The 22407-nt window shown below is 39.1% G+C and overlaps 1 protein-coding gene across 2 annotated transcripts in view; it reads right to left on the bottom strand.

Annotated features, from left to right (window-relative positions):
• Positions 1–2304: 2304 nt before the first annotated feature.
• osbpl5 (oxysterol binding protein-like 5) overlaps positions 2305–22407 on the bottom strand; it is a 34249-nt gene continuing 14146 nt past the window's right edge. Inside the window, exons 2-23 of one of the 2 annotated variants that reach the window (XM_058408244.1) lie at positions 16609–16669; positions 15178–15334; positions 14506–14579; positions 13593–13673; positions 12762–12863; positions 12470–12673; positions 12181–12265; positions 10814–10976; positions 7857–8052; positions 7481–7665; positions 7189–7270; positions 6996–7094; positions 6794–6890; positions 6618–6716; positions 6445–6542; positions 6263–6352; positions 5960–6096; positions 4776–4955; positions 4523–4652; positions 4308–4422; positions 4080–4182; positions 2305–3777 (exon numbers count right to left, since the gene is read on the bottom strand). In XM_058408244.1, coding sequence (XP_058264227.1) covers positions 3648–3777; positions 4080–4182; positions 4308–4422; positions 4523–4652; positions 4776–4955; positions 5960–6096; positions 6263–6352; positions 6445–6542; positions 6618–6716; positions 6794–6890; positions 6996–7094; positions 7189–7270; positions 7481–7665; positions 7857–8052; positions 10814–10976; positions 12181–12265; positions 12470–12673; positions 12762–12863; positions 13593–13673; positions 14506–14579; positions 15178–15334; positions 16609–16647 — 2646 coding nt within the window. In that variant the 5' untranslated portion in view covers positions 16648–16669 and the 3' untranslated portion in view covers positions 2305–3647. The remainder of the gene's footprint in view (positions 3778–4079; positions 4183–4307; positions 4423–4522; positions 4653–4775; positions 4956–5959; positions 6097–6262; positions 6353–6444; positions 6543–6617; positions 6717–6793; positions 6891–6995; positions 7095–7188; positions 7271–7480; positions 7666–7856; positions 8053–10813; positions 10977–12180; positions 12266–12469; positions 12674–12761; positions 12864–13592; positions 13674–14505; positions 14580–15177; positions 15335–16608; positions 16670–22407) is intronic. The other variant, XM_058408245.1, reaches the window with a different exon arrangement.

The following is a 22407-nucleotide window of genomic DNA, read 5'->3' as shown; positions in this document are numbered from 1 at the left end:
CACACATGTGGCCTAATTTGGCCCTGCGGTTCCACGGCGCTTCCGTCGGCCCCCGCAAGCGTCTGAACACAAAGCACCAGTGTGTGTGCGCCCACAGTCAGACATGGACGCTGTAGGCCTGGGCTTATTGCCACTGCAGCTCTGGAAAGAGGGAGGATCAAAACACGCTGAACACAGAGCGCTGTGTGAGGCGCCATGAAAGGCCAGTGTGTGGGATTTAGAACAATATGAGCAAATATACAGGTAGTCAAGTAAGAAATCCAAACATATAAAGCCTAAGGGACAGGAAAAGCTTTAATGCTGGACAACATGCGATTTAAAATATGGGGAGAGACCCAATACATCCGTAGGTTATTATAATACTTTTAGAATGGAATGCTGGAGGATTACTCACAGGAGGATCTCGAGGTTTACTCAAAGACTTCTGGTGTAAAGCCGCTTCATGTATGTGAGCTGAAATGTCCTTAAACTAAAGTGGTAATGAAAACTGTTATAAGATGCTAATATATACTACATTTCTGTTTTAATTTTAGAAGCCCAGCAGCCGAGTGAGTGAGAATGGAATTGATTTCTAATATACACAAAGTAAGGATTAAAAAGGAAAAGGATTTATTTATTGTTGTTGTTTTTTTTCATGTACTCTTCAAATAGTGTACTACAAATATTAGGAATGAATGGGTTCACAAAAAAAAAAGCCCCTTAAATTAGCCTGTCAGTGAAAGAAATGCAGTTAGACTTGACATTACAAAAAAGCACCTTAAGGCCTAATATAAAGTGCAGAAAGAGTTTTCTACAGCAGCAGTTCTAAAAGTAGTGCTGGCTTTAGGGCAAGTTTTAATGAAAGCACTTGTTCTTCATTATCATTCTTAGAGTAATAACCTACACAGGATTGTTTTTATGGAAGAAGTGTCCAGTGTAAGAGCTTTGTAACAAGCAGAGGTAAAGCTGTTCTTTTAAGAGCTCTAACGCAGAGGTTTCACTGTAACATGACCAAAAAAAGAGAGAGAGAGGCTATTGATGGAGCAATTGTTTGTAGTTGCTATAACACAAATGATAACAGGAAGTAAACTCGTCTCCCGGACTTTCTTAAAATTAAAGGTTAGTACTATTTTTCATAGGAAAATATTCCACATTGGGGTAGCACATCACACCACCTCGTTGTTGATTGCTTTCCAAAAAACACATTCCCTGCTGTATTTTATTGTCTCATTAAAGTATTCAGTCTTTCACAGTAAACCTACCCCAATCACTATAAGCCTGTGCTCTGGGAAGATATCCAAGAGATCTTACTAAATCTTAAACACACCTCTGTTTGATCAGGAAGCGATCAAAGGGACTTAAATAACATCCCTTGGGTTACACTTTGTTGGGGAACATTTGGTTTGATTAAACAGCCTATAATCTTACCCACAGACACATAAGTAACCAGTGATAAAAAAAAAAAAAAAAAAAAACTTTAAACAAATTGGCTGCGAGCAATCTCACATGAGCCGTCCTCTTATTCAACCTGGACACACCTGTGTCTGAAAAGTCTAGTGTAACGCAGGTAAAACCACATAACCACCCTCTACTGTAGTCTTCTAGGTTAATTATAGCTCCTAAGGGCTCTTTGCTTAAAGTCTAGCATCTTTTTGGTTATGTTGAGGGAGGAACCACACAGGATGGTGGAAATATGGCTGAGCTGCTATCGTGGTTTATCACATCCAGTGCATTGTGAAAATTTGCACTTATTGTCCTCACACATCTCATACTCAACTCATAGTACATGGCTAATAATACACACACACAGTTATTCTTTTGATTAAAATTGACCCATGCTCAATTTGAACCCTTTCTAGCAAGTTTAGTCAGGTCACTGTTGGGTTTCTGTGTGTAGAGTATCATGACCCTGATTAGCTGCTGGTGAACAGGTCAGTGTGATAGATAAGGGGTGCGAACTCCCTGCTGAGCAAATACTGTACAGGTACAGAGATAAAAAGGACAGCACAGATCTTTAGATAGTAAAACACTGAACAAGATGTGCAACCGCCACATTAAAATGATAACGTTAGCACACCAAGTAAAAACACTGATAAGAAGCTGCAAACTCCTAAAGCCCTGAGTGTTTACTTCATATGATCCACCATTGAAGAGGGTGACATCACGAATAAATTCAGTGTAGAACCCAGGCACAAGAAACATGTGAAAATTATACCGTTTGGATGTTGGTAATGAAATGTCTGAGCAGTGCTGCCCTCTTGTGGTGGTAAAAGAAATGAAACTGCGTTCGAAGTCAAAGATGTAGAAAGACAAAGATGAAACCAGTCAAAGTTGAAAAGTTTACTGTAGTGCTGCAATATGTAATAAGTATTGACATTCAGTGAGCTATTGGTATTTTTCTCCATTTAGAACAGTTTTACAGACTGCCATAAAATGTAAAAAAACAACAACAAAACAAAACAAAAAACAAAACAAAACAAAAAAGGCATTTATAGCCACCGGTCTCTCCACTCCTGCATTTATGGAGCCTTATGATGACTTGAGGCGTGCGTTTTTTTTTTTGTTTGTTTTTGTTTTAACAAGCGTGCTAAACTTGCATCAGCTACAATGGAAAAAAATCGTGTGCTCAAAGTCAAATCACAACAGGGCTCTACAGTTCATCTGGTGTATGTACACTACAGGCAGACGAGAGAACAGCTAGCCATCTATATCCCTGTCTCACCGTTCCACACTTTTTGCGGAAGAACAATGACCATATTGCTCCCAGAAAACCTGAATGAGTGATGCATAATATTTTTTTTTAAAATAGCATGATTACAAAAAAAAAAGGAAGAATCTAATAAATACATTCTTGATTTCATTTAAAATGGCATTGTGTTCCAAACAAATATATACACACTTGATCACAGAACCCTCATCGTATTCCTTATAAAAGACTTCATTGAAATTCAAGGCCAATATAAGCCAACAATGTACCAGTACCAACCCAAATGCTACATCAGCCTCATGGATCTGTATTCTGGACTATGGCTGATTGTTCATTTAAGTTTCATTAGGACACGTAGCATTTATTTATTCCTTCATCCGTACAATTTGTCGTTTGGCAACAGTGCATTTTTTTTTTTAAATATAGGGTACAGAAACAAACATGTAAACACAACTGAGGAATACTGTTTTGGTAAAAATGATTAATTTAAGCAAATATTGTTTGATTCGGACGTTAACACAAAAGCACGGAGAATTGCACTGATGGATGTTCTTCCACAGACTATTCTTCTGTTTTGTCTTTTCTATTTGGCTTCAGCATTAAGGCCCATCTTAATGGAGTGGGAAACGAACCGATTCACACACGTGTCGCTCACAATTAATCATTCATAACCTTACACTCACACGCCACAGCTGCCCAAGGAGCCTAGATGTGTCCAACAAACAACAAAACTGAAAACTGGTATGAAATAAGTTACACATCCATAAGCAAAGGTACAATTTTCCCTCCATCTTTCATTGGTAAAAAGAGTCTTGCGCTCTGCATGTCTGAAGTGCTGAGTGCCTGGAGCTACAGTCAGTGGGACCCTCAGGAGCTGTGTAGTGTTGGGAGTTTATTACTGTGTTTATTGCTAGGCAACAGTTGTAATGTGATGGTCTCAGAACAACTAGATGATGGTCTCTCAGCTGAAGACGTAGTTGATCAGGAGTTGAAAGAGCAGCAGGACGCACAGAACGAGGCAGTGGCGGAAGCTCAGATGCATACTCTGCTCTGTCCATCGCATCAACTCACGACTCAACACACTCAGATTTCTAGGTCAAGCAGACAAAAAAATATTTTATTGCCTGAATGTATGAAGCAATGATCAGGTTATAGTTTTCCTTTGGATTTAAAGGAGTGGCCTGTAATTGTTTTAAAAAAATCAACTGTAATATTGCTTATTATAATTATTATTATTGTTGTTTTTGATTTATTAACACTATGATTATTACAGGCATAGGAGCATGTTAAATTTTGCCAGCTGACCCTTTAGGAAGTTTGGATTTTTGAAAAACTATATTTTTGAACAGTTGTCCTATAAAAACCATACGCTTGATGTTTTTGTGATACTCACCTCTGAATGTCCTGCTGTGATTTCTGTATGGATGCTATAGATGTCTCTATTTGTGCAAGGTCTTTCATTTCCTTATTACATCTGGCACACTGGCTGTCAAAACCTAGAAACACAACACAGTGAATCTTTAACACATTACTTTACCACTACTACTGCTGCTACTATTTAGTATAGAGATAAGATAGTATAGGTCTTTAGAATTGATATATAATGGTATGTTGGGCTTGCCTTCATTATCTGAGGATTCATGTGTTGGCTCTGGTGTGCTGCTGCTGCTTTCTGTGTTCTGACTACAGCTGGATGGCTGGCTGCTTGACTTCCTGTGCTTTCCGTGAACCTGGGCCTACACATACACACAAACATACACCAAAAAGGGACATGTGAAGGCAAGCTCAAAAGTAGAAGAAAACGTTTTTAGAATGTTCTCAAAAAGCCCATCTGACCTTCTGCTGGCTGCTCCAGTTCTGGCTGTAGGTGAAGCCGTTGTGCTGACGTCGGGTCTTTTCTTTGGTCTGGATTATACCGTCTTTCTCAAACTGAACCAGGCAGCAGTTAGGATCCCATGGCTTAGTGCTGGAAGGAAGAACAGAAACACAAGGCATGATACAAAATTATGATAAAATCCAGGTCTTTTTGTTATCTTCGTTTTCAAAGCTGTGGCCTTTTGTGTGTTGAATGAACTTGGTGGGTGCATACTCCATGTGTTTGTAGTTCCACTCATTGGTGATGGGGTTCAGAGTGAAAAGGTGTGGGTTCCAGAGCCGGTCTCCTCTTTGCCGTGCCTCCTGCCTCTGTGCTTCCTCCAGAACAAACTTCTCCTGTGTAGCTTTGTTCTGGTCCTTGGTATTAATGGCACTGGTCACATGCTGCCATAACCTGAAACAAAAGGCAAACTCACTGCAACATGTGCCGTATCTTTCAAAATTCACATGTGCATAATTGTGGATAATTATAACATGCTAAACCATTCTTCTCCCCAAGTTTTTTTTTTTTTTTTAAATGTACTTGTACACTTAGTTTTGATAGAGTGTATTTTTAATCCTTTTTTTTTTTTTTTTTTTTAGAACATTTACAAAGACAAAATGTACTTTTACATCATTATTTTTGTTAAATTTCTGTGGCTGAATCTCCTTTAATATTCTCCTGGGCACAAAATGCACTAGGGCACTATACTTTATACCCTAAGCAGTGAGAATATGCAGGGAAAGAAACAAATTTTTCGGAAACATAATTGTGTGATAAACTGAAGGGAATTACTGTGAGTAAATACAAACAATTAAAACTATGATTGTGCTCAATTTCTTTGCTTAAGAAAGCAACATAATTTTGCCCTCTGTGGTTTAGGAGTGTGAAAGTGTTGTGCTAGGGCTAACGTATGTGGCAGAATAAAATAATATGCTAATTTATGACTGTGTATGAAGACTAGATGTAAACTGCAAGGCAGTCTGACAGCACTACTCCATGTCTTCATCTCTAGCTGCAATTATTAAGCCATGCTACTGAGAAAGCAGAGAATTCAATACATATTAATTATTTTAAAGATGAAAGCTGAAAGCTTCAGGCTGTATGATGTGTATTAGAAGATTCTGTAATCAGTATTTCACTGCTTGTTCCTAAAATTTCAGTGATGCATTATTATTACTATTATTATTATTACTACTACTATTATTATTATTATTATAAATACGTGGGTAACGTGAATAGCTACCTTAGGGATTTTAAATAGTTAAAACTCAAAAATCTGTTCTTATCAATTAAAAATAAAACCTTAATGAAACTTCTGTAGAATGGGACTATGAAATGTTTAAACAATGCAGTACTGTCAGTATTGGTACAATTAAATACAGCATGTGATGTTATTCTCATAAGCATAAGCGTACCGCTCTGATTCAAAGGGTCCCTGCTGATCAAACCGCACCACCTGCCTCTTCAGTCGCTGACTGCGTATGTCAGGTGTGGGGTTCCACAGCACCTCCTGGTGGCCAGTCTTCTTCTCACAGAGAAGCACCTCACCATCCTGCCAAAAGACATGTATTAAACACTTCAGGCGCCAGCAGAAGATCATTTATTCCAGCTGAAACATTAAACATGCCATCACTTGATGAAGAGCTGTGCTTTATCATTGCTGACAAGGATAACCATTTCAGTATGTGGGAAAGTGTATCTGGAGTTTGTATTAATACCCAGTGCCCTTCCACTGAGGCCCACACATCCTCTCCCAGACGGATCTTTCCAGAAACCTGGTTAACGTTATACGAGCTGCCGAGGAAAGGCTGAGGAAAAAAGGCAAGATATTGATCAAGAGTGTGCCCGACTTGAAAAAACTAGGAAATGTCATGAAGACAAGAAAGGAGTGTTTTGGTACCTTCAATTTGAATTCAAGTTCAGAAGAATACTTTGTTTTTTCACACTCGATAGTGATTTTTCCTCCGAGCTCCAGAGACATTGTACCATACAGAATGCCTAGAAAAAGCAGTCAAATTTGTAGAACATTCTAACCTTAAAAAAGTGAACAAGAATAGTTAATAATATCAGTACCTTTACAGTGAGCGTATGGCATTGTTATGACATATTCCTCATCACGACTTAGAAACAAAAGTCTGGCCTTCCCATCCAGTATTGCAGACAGAGAGTTCCCTGGGGATGGAAACAAATTATTATTATTGCCCAAACTCTCACAAAAATGCTCACGCTGTAGTAACTCCGATATCTACCATAGAATTTGGACTTGGCCAGGATGCTACCACTGATGATGAAGCCATCCTTCTTATTGCTCACATAGAAAGCAGAGATAGGAGGATGATGAGATACCTGTATATGGATAAAGTGTAGAATATTACAAAATCTGTCCTGCTGAAGGCTGAAACCAAATGGAATATATTTTCAGTGCTGTAGGTGTTATAGGTGGAGTCTCACCTGCTCAGCTATATAAAAGGTACAACTGTCAGTCTGGGGGTGCAGCCAACAGCAACGGAATGTTTCCCCGAGAATGGGGTTGTATGGCTTTTTCAGACCCTGGAAAACAAACACACACACTTCTATCATGTAGATCAAGATCAGATAACAACTAAATGTTCTCAAGAAATAGGTCCAAAAGTGAAGATCTTACCTTAGGTTTTTTGTAAAAGCCTGACAAATACCAGCGTAAGACTTGCTTCATCCTGCAGTATGGGCTTTCCTCTGCGACTGCCCTAAAACCAAGAAAACAAACAAAAAAAGTTTAGAATATCAGGAATATCATTTTCGTGTCACGCTTAATGTGATGATCGTTTTATTTGTGATCCTATTTTAATACTGTTCTATACATTTATACACATACCTATAGTAAGTGTAAGTGTTTATAGCACATCTAGCATCAAGAGCACAAGAGAAATGTTACAGACAGAGGAATAAAGACTCACTGGGACAGCAGGTTGGCGTGGTAGTAATAGTCAGACAGTTTGTCCAGGAAGGATCGCGCCTCTAGGATGAAGGTAGGCAAGACTACTTTGGATAGGTCCATGCCTGGCCTCAGCTGCTTCAGCAACGTCCAGATTAACCCTTTATTCTCATCTGACACCGTCTCCACCTGAGATGCTTCACCAGCCTACAGGAACAGCAGATCATTTACTGCTCTGGCATCGTGTTCTCTATTAAATGTCATGCTAATGTCAGGTAAGGACCCAACCCACCTCTGGTATTACTGACACACAATGTGTTTATCTCTATGTACTCTATAACTCCTTGGAGACAACTATATAATACAGCAGTGTGGGTATTTAACCCGTGAGTTCTCACCTCTCCCATCTCCTCATGGCCTTGTTCAACATACTGTGTTGCTTGGAGGCAGGGCAAAGGGTCATCTGATTGGTCCATATCGCTTTCTTCAGTTAATCTCCCACCATTTTCATTGGCTGCATTATCCGAGTCTTCATGGGCCTCTCTCTCAGATTCATTCTCCATCTGGCTGTTTTCAAGCATGGAGTCATTCAGCCTTAAAGAAAAAGAAACTACTATTTAGCCACAATTATAAATCTAATTATTTTAGTGAGATATGACTTTTTTGACTCCTTAGCAGATGCTGCAATTTATAGAGCAAGCAACATACATTATGATTATTCATTAGTACAATGCTGTGTTCTCATCTGTTATTACAAATGCATCCAAATGAAATGATACGCATTTCAACCAGTACAGGTAATGATTTCAAAGTCGCCCTGTTTGCTTTAATTAACTGCTATCCAACAAGGCCCACTAGTATTACATCACAGTCCTGGTCAGCCCAGTTTCCTAAGCAATTACACCATACTTCACCTTCATGAGCAATGACAATGTCACAAAGGCCAGTGATGGCACAAGATAAACGTGATGTCTGACATCCCCCAATTTTCAGTGAAAGCTTGACATAACCTTCACACACACACACACACACACACACACACACGCACACACACGCACACACACGCACACACACGCACACACACGCACACACACGCACACACACGCACACAACCAGAAGAAATGAACAGTGAAACTACTGATTACTTCTTGACCCCAGTTCTGGAATGTGCTTTGAAAGCTGGCTAGAAAATCTGAAAACTGACTGTTAATAGAGATAATATGCCTCGAATCCATCCATTAACAATAACCAGTAAAATCACAGCAGTCATTTGTAGTGTTAGCATTGGCTCAGACAGACAGTGAGAGACCGTCATCTCCCACTTCGTCCAGCACGCACACACACAGACACACACACAGACACACACACAGACACACACACAGACATACACACAGACATACACACACAGACATACACACACAGACATACACACACAGACATACACACAGAGACACACACAGACACACACACACAGACACACACACACAGACACACACACACAGAGACACACACACACAGACACACACACACAGACACACACACACAGACACACACACACACACAGACACACACACAAATTAGACCTGATAAAGGAACAAAAAAAAAAAAAAATCGCAAAATGACCGTCAAGAAGGAATAAACGACTAATGACTTTGTCCAAGAAAAGGCAATCAGGCAGTGTAAACATTAATCAACTTCTCTTACCTTACAGGCACAAGCAGTTACAGTTAAAAGGAAAAAATTTGACTGCTGTTAACACATAACTATCTTTCTTTCTCTTTAGCAGACAATCGTTTAATAAAAGGAGCTGTTTTTCTTGCCATACAGGCTTGCTTGCTTGCTGTGTGTGTGCGTCTGTCTGTCTCTCTGATGACGGCTCTCTTGGGGTGGTATTGACTTCATATTCTCCTTGTCGTTTCCTGCTTTGCGGAGTCACATGACCCACTAAGGCATATCTGATTGGCCAGGAAGTGTATCATGGCTCAAAAGTGCTAAAATGACCAACAGGCCATTTGGGTAGAGGTGGGGAAAGAGGCGGAGTACAGATTTGTGCTGCCAGCTGGAGAGCACCAGTGGTTTATTGCATACTGTGAGCATTAATACACGCACACACAGAGTGGTTTTACTATATCTGTGGTAGTCTTATTAAAATATGCATTACTATAGATAATCCTAACCTGCCCCTAAAATTTCAAAAGCGTGTCTCAATATGTCCGGCTTTTCAAAGTGAACCACATGATCTTAAATATTCAAATGTCTATTTTTTGCATTCAAATATGTAAATATTATGCAAATTATGGATTAGAACTCAAACAGTGAAGTTCATTCAGACCATTGTGTCTGTGCCTTGTTTTAGCAACTGTTAAAACAGAACTAAATCTAGTTTCTTGGGTATAATACATAAAGTTATATTCTGTGACTTTCTGTTAGTTATTCACTGAATGCCTCAGTATGGGAGTTAAAAAGTCAGGATTTGGGATAGAAGGCCAAAACACAGAAGCACAGCACAGCACATACTAGTTCTCTGTGATTGATTAATGACTGGACTGTAGAGGACAGCCCAGCTAAATATTTAAAATCTGGGAATATTGTGTATTCCAATCCAACATAAAATAGTTTAAACTTAATAATGTATCGTAGAATTAAAAGTCTACAATGGCACATTTTGACCTTCTCAAACTAAATTTTTATTATATTAAATAAATTTATCAAATCAAATATATATAATATATCAAACTAAACTTGTATTAAGCCAACATGGCATCACTTCCAGACAAGCATTTCAGACAGACTTAGGAAAGTAAAGCAAATGTCAAGTAACTTCTAGGTCATGGTTTGTTAGGACACAGTTCATACCATCACTTGCAATATAACTGACAACATGATGAAAAGTATGTTTCACAACACAAAAGGCCAAATCACACCAGACCCGGCATGTCATGTGCCTCGTCATGAGTCACGTTCAATCCATTTTAGTAAGACTTTTTTACCAAACCACACCTAGAACATTACAGGCACGTCTGTGAAGCATCAAATTTCGGTGGGACGGTGCCCATGTTTTCCTTTTTTCCCCCCACTTGGGTCAGGAACTAAGGACGTAATGAGCAACTGTTGAATGTATTCAGTAAACAGAAGGGTTTACTCAGCTTGCCTGAGAAGCAGCTGTGGTTATCAGTGGCACTTCCAGGAGACTGAGACAATCTAATGTGGTCGCTATCAAACTAGGCTATTATGATTTCACAAATCTTGAGCCTAAACCTGAAGGATCCAGTAAGAATGTCAGGCAAGTTAAGAACTTAAGGATATATAGTGTATTGGATGTCCTGGAGTTGCTGAGCATGTGCATATCACTCACTGTAGCAATTCCTGCTCACTCAGAGCAGTGGACTGGAGGAGCTGGAGTATATGGGAGGACTCAGAGGAGCTGCTCAGGTCCCCATCCCTGCAGCTCTTAGCAGTCAGCTTATACAGGCTGGAACAGCTGAGTGCCAACTCCAACGCATCCATCCAGCAACGGCCTGTGCGTACGAGAGACAAGGTCAGGTCTAACCATACCAAATACAGCATACTGTTCAATTATTTATCAGGCTTAGATAAACTGCTATGTAGGGTTAGGAAACTAATTTTCCACTACCAGGGTTTATATCATGACAGTTTTCCATCATCTAGTCAGCCTAATATATCACAGTACTTTGCCATCAATAAGAGTTTCAGTGATGGTCTGTAGTTACGTTTCTGTCCTGAGAACCTTGAAACAATGCTAGATATTTACAACTGTAACTTGGATTCTTTTATTTTAATGCTCTTTGATGTCATAATGGCTGTGTAGGCTATGCGACACAAACAGTAAACATTAAATCATCATTTATACATTTCTTAACAACGTTTGATGTTACTTTCATTTTCTAATCAAGTTCGACTAGCAGTCAGACATAATGGTGAAATTAAAGCGACTCCTTTGAGAAAAGCAATTGGTTACTATAGGGAATGTGGGCACACAACACAAAATCTATCTAATATTTTATCAAATGCTATGTGCAATTCCTGTAATACCTTTAACAGTGCCACTTGATGGATATGAGAACTTTGTACATTAAAAAAATGACAGCAACAGTTTCAAGCTTGCAAGAATATACAAGCTCATAATATCATTCAGAAACAAATCTATCGGAAATATTCTTCAACATTCCTCAACTGTATTCTAAGAGAAGCTACAGACTCCACCAATGATGTACTATAAAAGAATCAAATCGATCCTATTCAGATAGCACTTTTAGCAACAGATATTATCCCAAAGCATCTTTACAGAATTTCTGGTGTTGACTTGGATCCTTTAATGAACAATCTACAGGGACAAGAAACATGAGGCAGAACCCTACACAGGAATGACGTTATCGTTTTCATGGAAATAAAGGATAGTGCAATGATAAATCATTTTATAATTCATTATACAGCTGTATATTACTGTATACAGCTGTATAATGAATAAAGTATGAAATTATCCAATGAAGTGTGAGACTCAGACTATTTTTGGGAAAAACCGATAAATGCAGAAGCAACTGCAAGGTATGTTAGCCATAAAGCACTTTTAAGCAAACACACTATACTGTTAGCAGGCTTTAATATACACATTATATTATACACATGTTATACTAAATATAGGAAAGGTTCCAAACTATCGTGTCTGGTCTGAAACATAGTTACACATGCATGTGTACTCACCATCAGACTCAGATGCTGCTCTAAAAATCAGGTAATTGCTAGGCAGAGGCTGTGTGATGGAGCCAACTGTCTCTCCTTTAGGGCCCTGGGATTAATTAATCAACCAATTATTTAACTGTTTTTCAATTAACACACAGATAAAACAATCAAATTTAACGAGGCATGCAGAGACAATTTATTTCAATTGGAAAGCATTGCTCATTTTCAGGATCACCATGCAAGAGTGACATGCATGAGAACAAAGAGATTGGGGTTTATAAATCAACAGATAAAGACAGCTATGTCTAACCTTCATGGCCCAGATGGACTTCTCTAAGGGGTGGTAAAGTTTGAAGCAAAAGCCATCTTTCTTCGAGGGCCGCTCTATCAGTTTGCAGGCGTTTAGTATGATAGTTCCCACCCAGTGCTCGGAGCTTGGGGTTTTATAGATCAGGAGAACCCCAGGCTTCAGAGCGCACCACAGCTTCGTCCAGCTCTTCAGTGTCCCCCGGATCTAATGGGCAAACAGAATTATTCGCGTACTGCTATCTATCTGGGAACTGTATTTTTAAAATAACAAACATTTAGAAAAGTTTCTATACCTTTAACCAGTTAGAAATTATGACCACACTGGGGTCCTTTAGAGCACTGAATAGTTCTTTGGCTGCTCTCTTCTTTTCCTGCCGGTAATTCTTTTTTTGAACCTGCAGAGAAATATGGTAAGAAAAGACAACGTAGTGTGTGAAATATAAATTGTTGTAAGCCACCAAAGCAAAACAAAACAACCAAATACACACAACAAAAGCACGTTCAAAACCGCACCACTAGGGGGAGTCAGAGATACAGACATGGTGCTCTGAAAACTCTAGAACATATCTAAAGCTCAGCCCATCCGGTCAGGACTGTCCAGTCTTATCTGAAGGATAATTGTGTAACCAATCAAATCAAACGGATGTTTGATTTAACATGTTCAATAATAACTGATTTGCAGTGGGTTTATGCTCGTTGGAATGAAAACTTGCTGGCCCATTATAGATAAGATTGGACACCCTGCGTCATGTTTTAGTTTTTGTTGTGAAAACATGAGCATTAGAGGAACTTCCTTCACTTCCTCTTCTGTAGAATTTTGCTTGAAATGGACACCATTGTGCCCATTATCTGGTAGATCAGTTATTAGCTGAGCTGAGTCTCTGATATTACTGTGTTGTATAGCTACATTGTACATCAGATTTCCCATAAAGGTGAACATTGCTGGAAAACGGTGAGCGAAGAATTAAAGCCTTGCGCTGTTGTATTTCAAAAATACTGTGAAAATCCGAACATCAGTTCTTCATAGTTGAAGTTTTATATTAAACTCTATTCTAACTGATCCCAAAATATTTCAATTGACTTTGCCTTTAAGAAATACTTTTAGGAATGGAAATATATTCTACCTTTAGAGATTCCTTCCTGGCCAGCTTTTCAGTGGGTGAGGAGCTCTCCTTCTCCAAACCTATGAACATCTTTGATTCTGACTACACATGAGAAAAAGAGGACAAAATTGAAGAAGTAGTGAAGTGAGTGCATCAGCGATTGAGCAAGCATAAAAAAGCAATAAGATCATACACATCCACTGTACCACCACAGGCCACCATTAGTCTTACCACTACCACTTACCTCTATGTTTAGACTCACCAGCTCAGTAATTATGTTAGACTGAAAGGGAGGCCATCTTTAACAACAGCATTTTCCTTTCAATCTAACCGCAACTACAGGCAGCTAAATTCAGCAGGTCTGTGCAGTCAGCTGTGGATGTCAGCTGAAGCTCAGAGAGTGAGACGAGAAGGATGACTGCCTCCATAGCCCAAAATTAGCTTCGGAAGCTTGTGCTTTAATGCTAGAACCTGTTTTTACTCTACGCTTATGCGGATGATTTTTATAAATACTGCTTCTCAATCTTACCATACCCACAGTGTCTCATCTACTTTAATACTTCTGCTCAGACATTTTCTTTTCTCTTACTCACCATTGTCTTACAGACTCACACGTATGCCAATGATGCACGCTCTATCTAGCTGTTATTTCACTTCAGGCAAGTCAGCACCTCAACATCTATTTAAATCTGATTTACTGCAACTAACAGAGCTTTAGTGTTGCCATTGAGGAGGCTAAAAGTACACAATGACACAGATACAATGACTAAATAACCATCATTTAATTAACCACCATCTGTCTGTAACAGCAGTTCAACACAAAAACAAGAAGCAAGGCTATTAATAAATATTATTTGTTTTAAAAAAAGCATTGAATGGATGGAAATATTTTCAGACACATATAAACTGATGGGAAGAAGGAAGGGTGACTCACAGCACTGCTAGGAGACTGGCCTGGGCTGACCTCATCTCTTGGTAAAGGCAAACCATTCTTCTCCGACTCACTGCCTACAGAACATGTACACACACATACACACACGCCCACCTGAGCAAACACTTCAACTTTATTCACTGTGGATAAGGGAAAGATAAATACAAATTATATACACTGTCCTAAGCAAAATTATGGATTACAGGTTTAGAATATTTAGAATTGGGCCACATCAGTAGTGACTTCACATGCAGTGTGATGGGCAATGTAGTGTTAAAAGTTGGGACTAAATTAAATTATTTTGTTAATCCTTAGATTTAACAATTTGAAACAGTAAAAGGTGATAGCAGTGAAGAGTGAATGTCATGCTGTGTCACAAAGTGGCAGTATACACTCAGGGGAAAGAGCTGTCTACCTTCTTTCACATACAGGAGCACATAGATGCCTGTGACTGGCTAGAATACGCAGCTAATTTTGCTTTGCCGATGGCAGTGTCATTATATAGATTCATACGTGTGATGATTATGTTAATAAGATTGATGTGCTGAATCCAAACAAAGTACCGAATGTGAGTTAAACAAGGACTTACACAGTAAGAGTATTTCCCTTAGAAACTCAGTAACTAAAGCATAATGGTTCTATCAGTGCAGCACTGAGAACATTAGTGGCATGTACCTGGGCTGATCGGGTCCACTTCGTTGTCCCCGCCGTATGACAGGTTCCGGCCAAGAGCACGTGGATCTATTTTGGGTGGCGTGGTGGCTGTGGGACACAGAGAAAACCGCCGACGGAACAGGTTCTCCTCCTTCATCCCGTCTGCCAGGCTGTCGGTCTGCAGAGAAACGGATATGTGTTGAATTTTTATACTCATTCATTTCCCTCCGCCTGTGTTAATTACTTAACGACTTAATGACTTAACTAGGTAACTAGCTCACCATGTATTATTACCCTACATAAGCTAGCCTGCTCATTTAGAGTTCTGGAAATCTGGAGAGCACACTGTGATATCTAATGAATATATCATTTGTCCACCCCAGTTATGTGTCATTGCTACTACTAAAACGTCAGGGCACATTTACAAAATTAAATGCGCCGACAAAAATGGAAAGGCAAATGACTGAAAAAGAAAAAAAGAGAACAGATTTAAAAACCATCACTCTGACTGCTCCTTTTAGTAACACTTATGTCTGATATGTATCCAGTTACATGGTAATGTTTTCTTTCCATTACTATGATAATTATAAGGGTGTTTATATGACGCAGTGTTCGAGCATGGGAATCAAGTTAGTCCAAATCTCATCTCTGCTCTTGGAAGTGTGCTAAAAATAGCCCTTCTACTGCAGTGAGAGTCTGAGGAGGTGCGTGTGTGAGACTGCAAGTCTTTCAGGTGCAGTGTTACAAAACCCCACTCTGTTTCTCTCTCTCGCTTTAACTGGCACTGCAGTTCTGGCAGCACACACACACACACACACACAAAAAGATTGGCAACCCACAAGGCCAACTGCAGGTCAAGAACATTGCCGGAGGAGGGTTCGAAACGGACATCAGGGATTTGATTGGCTCAACATCTGGTTGTCATTTGCTAAGACGATTAAAAGGCTCTTAGTAGAAGGGCAGTGGAAAAAAAACGAACCAGACTAAACAAATGCAACATGCAAAAATGGCAAAACTAACAAAGCAACGTTACGTAAAAAGACGTGTGCAGGCCATGCTGCATTAGTCCCTGATGTCAGCTGCCCTACATAATGCAAGCTGGAGTTGTGTGTGTGTGTGTTGTTTATTTATTAAAAACAAAACCAGCAGAACTGTAGTTTATATCAGCATGATAAATATCATTTAAAATCTTCTTAGGGCAAGCTAATACACCTTATATGCAAGTTCATATTTTTTGTAATCTGTACATAAAAGACAGATTAATATTAACCATGCTGCTTGCATGTCGGCATGTAATCGTGTAGCACTAGCTGGCAGTCACGTTTATGTCTAACCTTTCATTCCTCTGCACAGACACACTTGAGTAGTCTTTTTCCAGGACCTGGTAAATAAATGTTAGAGATATAATACAGTGCTGACAGATCAGCAGTCATCACTGGGCAGTTCACCTACCTCTAGTGACCCCTCAGCAGTGATATAAACCACTAGCATTAACTTCCCTTACATTCATCTCCTGGAAGGGGAAAAAAAAAACAGCTTAATCCAAGCATCTGACATGTTTAGTCAGTTAACCTTTAACAAAGCCAGTGCTGAGATTTCACTTGGAGAGAATCGGTTATCCTGATGCTAACAGCTGGCTGGGTTCTGACTAAAAGGTTGAGGAAATCTGTTAAACGTCTCTAATTAACTTCTAACAGCTGCTCATAATTAATGATGATTTAAACATACATATGTTTAAGTGTCAGTCAGTCATTTAACTGGAGAAAAATTCAAGCGCATCACTTATTTCTAAGCTGCTAATAAAACCTCTGTCTCCATGCCAGCATGAAAGAGTGATGAATATTATTCTTTTTGTGACAGACCAAATATAGGGCTTTGCTTTGAATGCCATCGTGAATCATGAAATATGTGTAGGTCACTTGTATTATGTATCGTCTGTTTATTAGCATCAGCATCCACTAAGTTTACATCAAGATTTATTTGTCAGATGTGCGTTCATAGCAGGTACAAAAATGCAGTAAAATTAAATGTGGCAGCTCTGAAGACTGCAGAAAAAAACAAGAAATAGACTATACAGAGAATACAGCAATGGATAAAAGGTAAAGAAGAGTGCAAGATGACACATGCTAATGGATGTTAATGTTGGAGCCTTTTTCTACAAATGCATGACATTTGACAGATGCACAATATCAGTATCAATACTGATGCACCCCTAACTACTAATAACGGGCAAATAAACTAAGTAACAAAGAAACAAAGAAACAAAGATGGGAAATGTGACATGGGAGATATATTTCTAAATGTCTTTAAAAATCACTCTTGCAGCTGCATCAGTCCCTTTATCTGTTCCCAACTATAAACCACACCCAACTGCGTCATAGGAACATCCACTTGAGAAATACATTCACGATGAATCCTCTTTAAAATGAAAACAGAGCTTAAACACAGTGTGACAGAACAGGGAGTGTCTACAGGAAGCCAGCTTCCGGTTTGGGATACAAGCTTGGCCCTGCTGACCGGGAGTTTCATGAACTGCCTTAAATTTTCCTTCGTGGATTAGATGCTCACATTGGATCTGCAGACTGATCAGCTGCCCCTGGCAATGCTATGGTGAACAAGCACACTTGAAGCTCGTAAGATGACCTACATGACCGTGTCTTTTCTATTCTGAGCGTGCACAAGACCACTTAAGTATTGAGTATGTGCAATATGAACTGAAGCCAAGTCACATGAAAATCAAGTCAAGCTCAGTTAAGGCGAGTTAAAGAATCACAGACTTACAGTGACCTTAAAGTTAAATGTTAAACAGTAAAAAAACAAGGACAAAGCTTTCGGAATCTTCAAGCATTGTTAGAAATTAACTGGGTAAAACTAGCTAGAAATCATATTTTAGAAACTAATATATGAAAGAACAGACATGTGCCTTTGCACAACTGTCAAGCCAGTATGTCAGAGCTATAAGCAGGAAAGAACTTATGAAGGATTTAAGAAGTGACCAGTAGGCCTTCCTACTACTGGTTACCATAGTAATAACATCTGTCAGTAGGCGGCACAACTAGCATTATGAATCAGTTTTCTTATTGATAAAACAAAACATTCTGGACAGAGAGTGTTTATATATAATATTCAGCAGAGTATATATGCATCTTATCCTACGAGATGAAGGAGAAGCAGTCTGTGCTCTTTGCCATGAATCATGTGCCTTCTACCGTCGTCACCTCCATTGGTAGTCTCTGCACCAAGTCACTGTGTATTTGCATTAAGTTAAACTTGTTTCAGCTTCGTTGTTTCACGGGACACACCCACATCTAGTCGCCAAATGTTGCTGTCTTGTAGAATATAAGATGCAAGACACCACAATGAAAACCAAAAACCACAACTCGAAGAATCATCTCACCGTCCACTTTAATAAGAAGTCCTTTACAACTGCTCATTAATGCAAAGATACAGACCAAGAGTTTAAAATGAATGTGATATAAATATTAAAATAAACAAATAAAAATAAAAAAGGATCAGGTGTTCTGGTTGGGGTCTTTCAGAAACTGATGATCTCCTGGGATTTTCATACACAATAGTCAATAGAGTTAACACAGAATGGTGTGAAAAAAAAACAATACATCCAGGGAGCGTCAGCTTTGCCGGTGGAAATGACTTGTTGATAAGAAAAGCAGGGGAGAACAGGCAGGCTGGTTTGAGTGGACAGGAAATCTACACTCAAATAATCACTGTTTACAACTACGGTGGGCAGAAAAACATCAAGACAACATGGCAAAATGGGCTGCACAGTGACAATGAGCGAGTTCCACTCTCATCAGATATGAACAAGAATCTGAGGATACAGTGGACGCAGATTAAAAAACAACCAAGCTACGTGTTCCCCCCCCCAATCTTCAACTGAAGCCAACATTGCAGCAACTAAACATTAACTTCAGTTGATGGCAAACATTAGTATATTTTTCTTGGACAAAAATGATGACAAATTTATGTGCGTCTTCTTGTAGTTGTGGAAATATCATAATCATCTCTTTATATAAGGGTGAAATAAATAATATCTAATAAATTATATATTGTAAAGACACTATCCCTGTGTCCCAATTCTCTTACTATCTGTACTAAATGATAAGAAAAAGACTTTGTTACTGTCACATAGACCTTACAGCACAGTGACACATATTTCTTCACATATCCCAACTATGGAAGTTGGTGTCAGGGCTCAGGGTCAGCCACGACACAGTGCCCCTGGAGCAGGGAGGGTTAAGGGTCTGGCGCAGAAGCACAGCAGTGGCAGTTTCGCTGTGCTGGGACTTGAACCCTGACCTTCTGATGAACAACCCACAGTCTTAACCGCTTGAGCTACCACTGCTCAAGCATCCACTATTAGTGCGACCCAAATATAGTTTGGGTAAACCAGCATCCTACTATTTCCAGTAGAATTTCGATGTGTGGACACTTTTTCCAGATAATCATGGTCAGAACTTGTTGCAGGAGGAAGAAGGAATTTTGTGACTGCTTCTGCACATTTTAAATACATGTTCGAGAAGTGAATGAAGGGCATGTTAAATTAAATAATATAGTATAAATGATAAAGACATATTAATTGAAGAAATTCAGCAAGGAGTTTGTTTGCAGTGATAAAACTAGGCAGCAATGTTCACATCTATTACATGATATGCCAGTATGTCCCAGTACTCTTTTGCTACACACTCAAAAGTATATATTTGTCATCACAAAATAGCATACATACTTACAGTGCATAATATAAGTAATTGTTTTGCGAATGAATTTAGATGCAGCATATGTCTTTAAAACCGCCTCTGTCGCCTTTGTTCAGCTTTTTGATTCTGTCAGTTAGAATATTCTTCATGAGTTATGCACTCAGCTGTACACAACAGAGATAGCGATCTCATTTCTGAAACTTGCTTTAAGGGTGCTTTTATAAGACAGATCTCACAGGGATCACAGCTAGCTCCGGGTGCTCAGCAGAGATATCATTGTGAGATTAAGTGGAAATAAGAGCGTGCGTTTGTTTTTGAAGACTAGCCCTTATTTACCCAAGTTGCACAACCGCTAAAAAGTAAACATGCCCTGCGTTTAGGAAACCCGAGAATACCAAAACAAAGCCCGGTTCAATATTCAACTACAGGAGATGACAGTACCCTGAAGTAGACACTAATCAGCCACTAAAAATTCACAGCATGATACTTTTACTCATCCAGAACAGAGATTTATCCACGTAATGCGTCAGTATCTCACGGTGCACCTTTTCCTCTTAATTGTTCACAGTAGGTTCTGAGCACTAGTCATAATTCACATTTAACCTTACAGGAAGAATCCACCCAGAAACGCATATTATATACTTATGCTGAATTATTTGGGATGGGTTTCTTAGTTGGTGCAGTATTTTCAATATTTCTTTGAGAAGGAAAGTAGCTGTCAGTGCTAATAGATGCACAGGTAGACATTACAGTAGTGTTTTATACAAAAATAATAATAATAATAATAATAATAATAATAATAACAACAACAACAACAACATCAGACATAATGGATAACTAATGCTAACATTTTGTTGTTAAAAAACAATATGAGCGAGAGTATTTTTTTCTTACCATTTTCCAGCGATGTTCAGTCTCACATTAAAGAGAAGTGTAGAAGTTTCGGAGGAAGCAAACGCTGGACTCAAAGTTCCAGAATGCAATACACTGTACGAAGTTGCGATGATTTACGGCAAAGACTTGAGATGACGAGCACAATGGCTTAGATGGTGGTATTAACATATGACCTAAATCTTTGTAACCTGATCTGTTTGAGTGGTGAGGATTTGTTTGTTTGTGTTTATGTTTATTGCCATATCAGTTTCAATGGCTATTTCATGGAAAAAAGAGATATTAATCAAACATTTAATCAAATTCAGGTTATAAAAAAAATATCTAACAATTAACGTAAAACTCTATAAAAGTTTTCCTAAGTTTGTCTTACAAAATACACTGATCAGCCATAACATTAAAACTGCGAAAGCAGTGTCATGCTTTGGGCAATGTTCTGCTGGGAAACCTTGGGTCCTGCCTTCCATGTGGATGTTACTTTGACATGTACCACTTACCTAAGCATTGTTGCAGACCATGTACACCCTTTCATGAAAACGGTATTCCCTGATGGCTGTGGCCTGTTTGAGCAGGATAATGCACTGTGCCACAAAGCAAAATTGCTTCAGGAATGGTTTGATGAGCACAACAACGAGTTTGAGGTGTTGACTTGGCCTCCAAATTCCCAAGATCTCAATCCAATCAAGCATCTGTGGGATGTTCTGGACAAACCAGTCCGATCTATGGAGGCCCCACCTCGCAATCATGGTGCCAGATACCACAGCACACCTTCAGGGATCTAGTGGAGTCCATGCCTTGACAGGTCAGGGCTGTTTTGGCAGCAAAAGGGGGACCAACACAATATTAGGCAGGTGGTCATAATATTATGCCTGATTGGTGTAAGTCTTTCATTGTCAGTTGTATGCTGCTATCTCATAACACTGAAAATAGAGCAGAGCGGGAAAAAATGTTTTACAGTCAAGGGAATGTTACAGTATTGACATTTTGGTGGTTCTTCATACCCATGAGTCAGGATCTATTTCAAATAATTTGTTATTCAGCATTCTTCGCATGTTGCTTGCCCTTTGCCTGTACAGATGAGGAGGTGAGAGAGCTGGACAGAATAAAGGACTAAAGTGCTGCTGCATCATGCTATTTAGGTTAAAATAAATCATGAACTAATTCCCACTGAACCGCAATCAGCACTATTGAATAGCACCACTGGTAATGTATGAAACTCTTATCCAAAGTGAAAATAGACCAAAATGTCAATGGAAAAAAAAAAAAGTCAACTCAATTGTATTACAAAATGAATCTTGGCCCCACTGAAGATCAGATCTTAATTATAGAGATTAATGAGCAAGCCATTCAGGGTGGATTTTGGCTTTAATGATTCAGGCAGGCCAGAGCAAGCAAAGACAAGAAAGCGTCTTTTAACTAGAAGTGACTAATCATGCAGACACTCAAACTCCTTCATCATGAGTGGGTAGTAAGTGCTTCGTGTTTGTGTGCAAGCATAGAACAAGAGCCTAAAATAGAGAAAATCAAATCCATCAAATAGAAAAAGGTGCTATGAGAAGCAGAGGGAAATGCTATATCAGATCTTTTCTCTTTCAGAAATTGTAGTATGAGGAATGGAAGAATGGCTCTCTCAGTATGAACCAGA

The sequence above is a fragment of the Hemibagrus wyckioides genome, linkage group LG14 (assembly GCF_019097595.1).
Source record: "Hemibagrus wyckioides isolate EC202008001 linkage group LG14, SWU_Hwy_1.0, whole genome shotgun sequence".
NCBI lineage: Eukaryota > Metazoa > Chordata > Actinopteri > Siluriformes > Bagridae > Hemibagrus > Hemibagrus wyckioides.
The sequence above is the reverse complement of the archived record's forward strand: the minus strand, read 5'-3'. Positions and strand labels throughout refer to the sequence as shown.